Source organism: Camellia sinensis, chromosome 8, assembly GCF_055761805.1.
Source record: "Camellia sinensis isolate YWXY chromosome 8, ASM5576180v1, whole genome shotgun sequence".
In the NCBI taxonomy this organism is placed as follows: domain Eukaryota; kingdom Viridiplantae; phylum Streptophyta; class Magnoliopsida; order Ericales; family Theaceae; genus Camellia; species Camellia sinensis.
In genome coordinates this window covers 40,409,094-40,417,793 of record NC_138968.1, presented here as the reverse complement: position 1 = coordinate 40,417,793, position 8,700 = coordinate 40,409,094, and the positions used below count along the sequence as shown (strand labels likewise).

At 35.3% G+C, this 8,700-nt stretch overlaps 1 protein-coding gene across 7 annotated transcripts; it reads right to left on the bottom strand.

Moving 5' to 3' along the window:
• Positions 1-220: 220 nt before the first annotated feature.
• Positions 221-7,271, bottom strand: LOC114304595 (putative inactive receptor kinase At5g58300). 7 transcript variants are annotated; one of them, XM_082882523.1, is made up of 6 exons: positions 7,066-7,217; positions 6,680-6,733; positions 4,209-4,248; positions 3,972-4,055; positions 2,344-3,750; positions 221-1,139 (listed from the first exon to the last, which is right to left on the bottom strand). In XM_082882523.1, exons 5-6 carry the CDS (start codon positions 3,656-3,658, stop codon positions 520-522), a joined length of 1,935 nt encoding a protein of 644 aa, XP_082738649.1. In that variant the 5' UTR covers positions 3,659-3,750; positions 3,972-4,055; positions 4,209-4,248; positions 6,680-6,733; positions 7,066-7,217; the 3' UTR covers positions 221-519. The 7 variants fall into 7 exon arrangements, with proteins under 7 accessions (XP_082738649.1, XP_082738648.1, XP_082738651.1 ...); XM_082882522.1 differs by lacking the exon at positions 3,972-4,055 and having other exon boundaries at positions 7,066-7,247; XM_082882525.1 differs by lacking the exon at positions 7,066-7,217 and having other exon boundaries at positions 6,680-6,797.
• Positions 7,272-8,700: the final 1,429 nt, after the last annotated feature.

Genomic DNA, 8,700 nt, shown 5'->3' with positions numbered 1-8,700 from the left:
TTACGTTTTGCACATCTTTTTTTAAAAAAAAAACTAAAAAATCATCCCAAATATACCATTTTTTTTTAAACCTCATATATTTGCTAAAAAATCAAAAAATTACTAAAATAACATGTTCCCAAACAAGGTCACGTGACGATATAGTCAACAAATGAGAAATTTCATAACTCACTCAGGTTGAAAAACTTAAAAATATATATAACTGATAACTAGACTCAAATTGCTAAAATTGATAGATTAAGAATCATTGATTTCTTGAAATGCCATTCCACATCAAGTGAAATCTTTAGAGTTTGACACACGGTCCTTTGAGAAAAAGAAAAAAAAAAAAAGGAAGAAAGAAAGGAAAAGAAAATGATCAAATAATTTGAAAACTGAAGACCTAACAAAAAGCCACAAATTGGACATAATTTTTAGATAAACAGCAATGCAGTGCATACGCGCGCAACATTATGGACACCTTACAATGGATGTACAACAATCAACCAAACTTAGTTCCATAGAGCAAGAACATGGTGATCATGGGGTATTCACACTAGATTTGTAGTCCTCAGAGGACGGTCGGTTGTCCAATTCAGATTGTCGAATGTCCTCAATCATTCTAACAACTTCACTCATATTGGGCCGCATATCTGGCACCTTTGCAACGCACGCGAGTGCAATTTGAAGCATTTGCACCATCTCTTCCTCGACATTTTGGTGACTCATTAGCTCCGGGTCAAAAACCTCAGCTGTCCATTCCTCCCTAACTACAGACCGGACCCACCTTGGGAGATCAACCGGATCATCATGCCCTGCGGACTTGAGTGGGGCCTTGCCTGTCAACATCTCTAGGAGTAGGACACCAAAGCTGTAGACATCGGATTTTTGTGTGACTTTTCGGGTCTCACTCACTTCTGGGGCACGGTATCCAGGGCCTCGAGATGGGGTTGCTAGGAAGTTAGTTAGAGGAGTCAAGCCATAATCAGATACACAAGCATTGTGATCTTGGGTGAGGAGGACATTGGAGGACTTGACGTTTCCATGGGTGAACTTAACGCCGCCCTCAGAATGGATGTGGGCAATTCCCCTGGCAGTTCCAAGTGAGATCTTCAACCGCGAGTCCCAGTCCAGTGGATTTCTTCCTATGCCCCTGTTACCTGTTTTTTGTGCATAAATGAGATGAGGAATTAGAAGTAGAGAATTGGTATGAGTGATATACGTTCAATAAACCATTATAAAGTGCATGTTTCATGTTCTTCAAAATGCCATTGCTGATTTACAGATATCAATTCATATAGCAGCTTATTTTTCAACATACAAGTCTTTAAAAGATGAGACCGGCATTTTTGAAGGATATTAGAATAGCTATGTTCTTTTCTTTACCACATATGCACCGGGCTGCCACTGTTTGATTGTTTTATCACCAGATATCAACCTATTTTTGCATAAACCACACACTACAAGAAAAATTCAATATTGCAGCATTTATAAGAAGGCATTTACGTGAACATTGAATATTAGTGGTGGTTTTCAAAAAATGCCATCATTAACCCTCCTATTACAACATTTAAAAAGCTGTCACAAGATTCAATTGAGCCTTGTACAATGGATACGACCTTTGACTGATTTCATACAAATATAGCTTCCATTATTTCCTAATTAGCCACAGTTGGGTTAGGCGATCATATCGCAGTGTGAAAGTCATTCTAGAAACTATCCCAATAAATAAGTCTGCTTTCTGCTTTGAAAGTCATCAAATTGATTCCATCCAGTACTAGTACTCACAAAAGTGAGAGATTTGAACAAAATTTTAGCTTAATTTCTGTAGCCTTTGGCTGCTTATTTTAATTGGACGCCCTATGGATAAACATGGTATAGAAAATGAAATTTTTAATGCTTCCACTTTCAAAGAAACCTTTCATCTTTCCAGAATTTCACATTACACATTTCTTAGTGAACTCTTTCTTCCATGCTCTGATATGCTTTTTATTGTACTATTTTTATGCTATCATCAGAGCAGAAAAGGATTTCCTTCTTCTCCTCCTTGTTCTTCTTCCTCTTTATTTATTTATTTATTTATTTATTTTTTATATAGAGAATACATTGTAGTAAGTAGCTTCCTCTGAGAGCTTTTATGAATAGATTTAGTACAATTGTTTTTTTTAAGATTTTGATTATGTGATGTTTTCAAGCATTTTGTTCATGTGTGAAGTTATCCTGCTGCTTAAATTGATCATAAAGAGTTACTTATTCTTCGCACTAGAGTAAAAATAATGAATAAATCAACTAATTTTTTGAAACCAAAATAGAGCATTACTGAATATGTTACTGCAAATGAAGGAAGAAAAGGAGTTTAAATACCATGCAAGAGAGCAGACAAGCTGCCTGTTGGGATGTAATCGCAGACTAGAAGTTTCTCATCCTTGGAATAGTAATAAGCACGGAGTGGCAGGACATTGGGATGCTGCCCCACCCTCCCTACATCCTCCATTTGCTGTTCAAATTCCCGCTTTCCAACCACAACTTCCCTCAACCTTTTCACCACCACCATTACGCCCTCATCCAAAACAGCTTTATAGGCCGTTCCATAACTTCCCTTCCCAAGAACTTCAGCTGAAGCCCTCAATAAATCTTCAAGATCAAAGTTATAAGAACATTTTCCGAAAAAGACCAACTTGTTCTTCTCAGCTTCCTGCACCCCGCTTCCAAAGTCCTCAGGCTTCTTGCTTCTCCCACCATTAGCAGCCTTTCCTTTCAATAAACTACCACCGCCACCATTTTTCTTTTTCAAGCAGCAGAAGAAGAACACTAAAACTAGAAGAAGCAGAATTGAAGAGACCCCAATTGCAATGGCAATGATGGCACTTGTCCCGAACTTTTTATTGTCGCCAGAATTTTGTTTTCCAGAGATTGTTGGTGAGGATGGAGAATAAAAAGGAGCTGGAGAAGGGGAGCTCAAAGAGCAATCAGTCAAAGGTGGCCCACATAAAATAGAGTTCCCTGTGAATGAAGAAATTGGGAATTTCCCGAGTGAATACGGAATTGACCCATTCAGCATGTTATAGCTCAGATTCAGTAGCTTGAGCCTTGGGAGGTTTAGGTCGGGGATAGCACCAGTGAATAAATTGACCTGGAGCCTCAACACAGTGAGTCGAAGCAAGTTCTTAATTGTTGGTGGAATGTTACCGCTGAAGGAGTTGAAGGACAAATCTAATACATTGAGTTGGGCGGAAAGAGAAGTGGGCATTTCACCAGAGAAGTTATTATGCTGAAGATAAAGGGATTGGAGGGATGGGATGGAGGTGATATCAGAAGGCAGATTTCCATAGAGGTAGTTGGATCGGAGGCTCAGTACTCTGAGAGCATCGAGATTTCCAATACTATTGGCTGGGATGGGGCCTGATAGTCCAACACCGGGTAGACGGATGGCAATCACTCTTGTTTTATCATCATTGCAGGTGATACCGACCCAAGAGCTGCAGACAGAGATGTTAGAATTCCAGTTGAGTTTTCGGATATGCGGAACAGCAGAAGCAAAGTCCAGAAGGGACTGTCTATCAGAGTTCAGGTCACCAATAATCAGGGGAATGATAGGCAGTAGGATAAAGATGGAAGTAACCACTTGAAAGAATTGGAGCTTCATGAGGAGCTTCAGTGTGGGGTATTTGCTAATCATATCAATGATTCAAATATGACCTCAGCAACTCTTGTTACTCTCCTGGTTCAACGATGGATACCTTGCAATGAATTAGCTCATCATGCATGTATCTGGAGGAAGCAGCAATATTAGTAAAAATAAGAACACAGCTATTCTGTTTTTTATTACAAGCATAGGAAAAGAAATGCAAAACAATTTCTGAGCATTGATAGAAATTGAATAAATGAGGTCCAACTGCAAATAAAAATAGATTGAATATCTTCCAATGAAGCAGAAACGATATTGCAAAGATAAAGATTAAAAAAGAAAAAGAAAAAGAAAAAAAAGCAACCTCACATAAACACCACCACAAATTTGAACATAATGGGCATGCCAGGGGATATAAACAAAAGAAGATATTGCCTCTGTGAACATCCTGCAGAAAACGAGGACACACAATTCTGTCCATGATTGATTAAAAGCATAGCTTCCAAGAAATATTCCGAGTTCTACCCTTATCACCGACAGAAGTTAAAATTAAATCATACAACTAGCACCAATATTCTCACTAACTCTTGCTTTATAGTACCTTTAAATCTGAAGGTCGATTGTTTATACTTCTTCCCCTTCTGCACATTTTTAAGCATGGTTTCAGTTGATTGTAGTCTTGAAGCCGAGAATAGTCAAATGAAGTGAAGCATTGAAGAAGTTAAGGGTTGAGATGTTAACAAAATGATCATTTTGAATATTCTTCAATAATGAAAAGTAAAGCTGATTTTATCTTTTTCTTTCCACTATTGAAAATCTTTTTGAAAATAAATTAAAAACTTAAAAGTTTGGGAACAAAGGGAAACAGAACTCCACCACTCTTAAAAAGGAGAACCATTATTTTAAAGAGAAACATAACTCCACTACTCTTTAGTTTATAACTAGTACAAAAGTAGCATCAAGTGTAGAAAGAACTGGAACATAGACCCTCCTTATAGAAAATGAGCCAACCCTCAATTTTAATTTTTTAAGTCCAGTGCTTCATGTGGAGAAATAATGGTATTAGCATATTTTATTTTACTCCTTTTTGACATTGTAATTGTAACTCTAATTAAGACCCTTCAGATTTCAATATAATAATCTTCTCCCTTACATACAAGGACACCTAGCTTTATTATCTAAAGAAGAAGAAGAATGTCAGGGCAGTATAACACATGATCCCTGTGAAAGAAACTTCTATTTTCTACAAAAATAGGGCGCATCAATGAACAGAGTTAAAAATTATCAATGTGCACTTTAGGTTGAAGATTTGGGGAAAAAAATAAGAAACCAAGAGGGAAAAATGTTCTTGGTTGACTTTAAAATAGAGGGAAATAAAAATAAAGGTCACTTTTTACATAGATTAAGATGTATCTAGCAGAAATGTTGCACTTAGAAGAGTTAAAAACAATTAGAAAAAGTAATCCACAAAGAAAAGCTAAGTCATTATAGAGGATCTAGACCAAAAAGAAAAAGAAAAAGATTCATCATAAAGAAAAAGCAAAAGCCCAGTTGTTCATTTGTTCTGCAAAAGGAAGGTATTCGAGGCTAGAAAGTGGTCTGTTAGCATTCTCAAGAACTCTCTGTCACTAACTTGCACCAAACCTCACACCAATCATCATGTTTATAGCCTAGACTGTGGATCATGTGCCAAGAATTATGCCCCGGGAATAAATAAAGATAAGATTAGACAACTAAATACTGAGAATATCAACCAAAAATTGGGTTAGATTAGATGCTCATGGCAAACAGCCTATAACACTCGTGTTGTGAGGGGTTGTGTATTTTTTTATGCTCGGATTTACTGCAAGGATGTTTTACGGAGGCTGGAGGACCAAGGCATTAGGCCGAATCATGTATTTCTGTGTTCTCTGTGTTTGATCTATTTTATTTACTGTTTTGTGGATTTGGAATGTTCAATTATCACATAACAACTCAAAAGACACACAAATGGCGTGATATTTGCAGACGGGGTGGCACCACACATGTGAGAAGGTATTCAGTCAACTTTTTTCTTTTTCACACATTTAATGGATGTATTTCTATGTTGGTCATCCTTAAAAGAAATTTTTGAATACCTTGAGATGAGTTGCTTGGATTATCAATTGTCATCTTTGAAAAAGAAAAAAATTCAACATCTTGAACTGATTAGATTGCCATTTTTATCCCTCCAAAAAATAATTGAACACCTTAGTTGTCGATGTGAGCTCATAACCCAAATATTGAATTCCCTTTTTATTTTTATGTCCAGTCAACCCTACTCAAAGTTTAGAATTAATTAGAGTGGGTCCTTAAAAAATTGGCGAAGCAATAATGATAGTATCATCTCAAATACAAATCCCTTTTAACAGATTGCTCATTTTGAGATTTTGGATAAAAGATCTTATAAAATAAAAAATTTGAAGGAAAGATCAAAAATAAAAAAAAATGTCTACCAAAAAACAAAGAAGCTAAGCTTACAAAGTTATTTTGTCAATTAAATCAGTTTTACTGAATTTCTCAATTTTTCTTCACTGATAATTGAAGAAAATTAATAAAAAATATTAAAGAAGAAAATGGCCGATTAAAAAATGGTTTCAAACAATAATAAATGAATACCTTAAGTCTGTGTTTAGATCATGAATTTGAGTAAGGATTTGGAAGGAAAAAGAAAAAAGTTGATAAAATGTTAATGAAATATACTTACATTTCATTTACTTTTTTCCTTTTTAGTTTCCGAATCCCTATCAAAATCCGTAATCAAACAGACCTCATGAAATTGGGTAGGAATTTGGAAAGTGAAAGGAAAAGAAAAAGGTCAGTTAAATTGAGAAGAGATTTGGAAAGTGTAAGAGAAAAGCATATTTCTTTTTTCAAATCTCTACTTAAATGGATAATCCAAATGCAGTCTAAATTTTTTTTTTAGAGTCGTTACTGTTTGTAGACAAGACAGAGCATCCATTTTGGTTCTATTAACAGAAGATATCACAATTTATATAACTCAAAAATTGCAAAAAAACTAAAGTAGAGAAAGAGAGAGAGAGAGAGGCTCACAAGAAAGGAAACAAGCAGAAAGTCTCCAACTCCAAGGCATTCAGGACTTGTACTCTGTAAACACACAATTCATCATTAGATTTACAAATTATCCAGCAAAATCAAAACCCTTGTAACTAGCTCCCATTAACACATAATTCATCATTAGATTACAGATTCTCAGCCACAAAATTGAAAAAGAAAAGTCAAAAAAATCAAAGCCCTTGTAGCTAGCTTCCTTATATTTCATCAATTGAGATGAAGAGTGAAGCTGAGAAAAATTTACATATTTGAAATGAAAAAACACAAAAACAAGGCAAACTGATTGTCAACTACAATGTCGGCAACGCCATTAAATTTAAAAAAAAGAAAAAGAAAAAAAGAAGAAGCTTTTAGGACAAACCTACCAAAGTTGTGAAGAGGCTCACAAACTTTACAGGTATGAAACCTTTGCCTACCCAATTTTAATGATTGAATTGAAATGAATGAAAAAGAAGAAATGAAAGCTCCTACACATACGCGTGTATATATATATATATATATATAGAGAGAGAGAGAGGACTTGCAAAGTTCAAATCAAACTACGCATATATCCGTTGTTTTTATTTTTGGTAATAAATACAGTTGTAGTGTGGTTTTTAGAGGGCTTTAAAGCCGAGCCGTTTCGCTCCAGCTCATCCTTTTATGTAGGTCGAGTCATTAATGTTTTTTTTTTTAAACCAAGGATTTGATTGGTGGATGAAAAGCGGGACTCAGGGATTACCCTTTCTTAAGGGTTGTTTGCAATGTTTTAAACAACCCACTCGTTACTACCAGCCACCTTCACTCACTTACTCACCACCAGCCACCATTACTCGTCATTCGCCATCCGCCATCCACTCGCTATTACCACCACCCACTCGTTACCACCAGCCACCGTCACCCACTTACCCACCCACCATCACCACCCGCTACCTACCCGTCACCACCACCCACCTACCACCACTTTCTATCCGCCACCCACCTGCTACCACCACTTACCACCTGCCACCGTCACCCACCCACCCACCACTACCACCTGCCACCTACCCGCCACTACCACCCACCCGCTACCCACCGACATCACTTTCCACCACCGTCTTTCGCCGCCACTTGCCACCACTTGCTATTTCTCACTTTTTTTTATATTTTTAAATTTTTTTAAACATTTTGTCAATTACCAAACGCGTTTGTAGTTTATGTTTTTCTAAAAATAAACAAAAATCAATTTATAAAATTTTTATAAATATAAAGTGAAAACGTAAATGTTACCAAACAGATCCTTATATGTGTTTTTAATTTTTATTATTTTTTTTAAACTTTTTTAATTCCTCTAACAAAGTAATACTTAAAAGTCAAAAGTTTTTTTCTGTTATTTTTTAAAATGTTCATTGAAGACGAAATGAAGTCAATAAAAAAGTCAGTCCTAAACAACTTCTAAATCTTATTTGGTTTTAATTTTTTTTTTTAATTATACCAGTTAATTTATTGCATTTTGAATCAAGTTATAATAGAATCATTTTCTCTATTTCTCAATTATATATTCTCACTTTACTGTACTTTCGAAACCATCAACCATTGACCACATCTCCTTTGGTTGTGGTAGAGGATTTAAAATATAATCTCCTTTGGTTGTGGTAAAGGATTTAAAATATAATGGTGAGAGAAATAATAGTGAAAAATATATGAGAAGATAGATTTTATTTTTTTTTCAATTTTTGCCTTAAAAAATGTAAGAGAACTTTCTTTTAAGTGGCCTATAAATCAATGTAATTGCATTTCCATAAGTAGGGAATAATTCAATGTAATTTCACTTTTACAAAGATGAAAATTAGAGTAAGTGAGAGTTGTGTCTTATATCATATCTTCTACTTTTATTGAACCCAAATTATTTTGAGTTGTTCTTATTTAAATTTTTTTTTCCCCAAAATATCATGTGCCAGTCACATGACAATTTTTGTTAATAAATTTGACTTGATCAAATATATAAAAGGTTGATTGTTACAATATGTAGACACTGCATT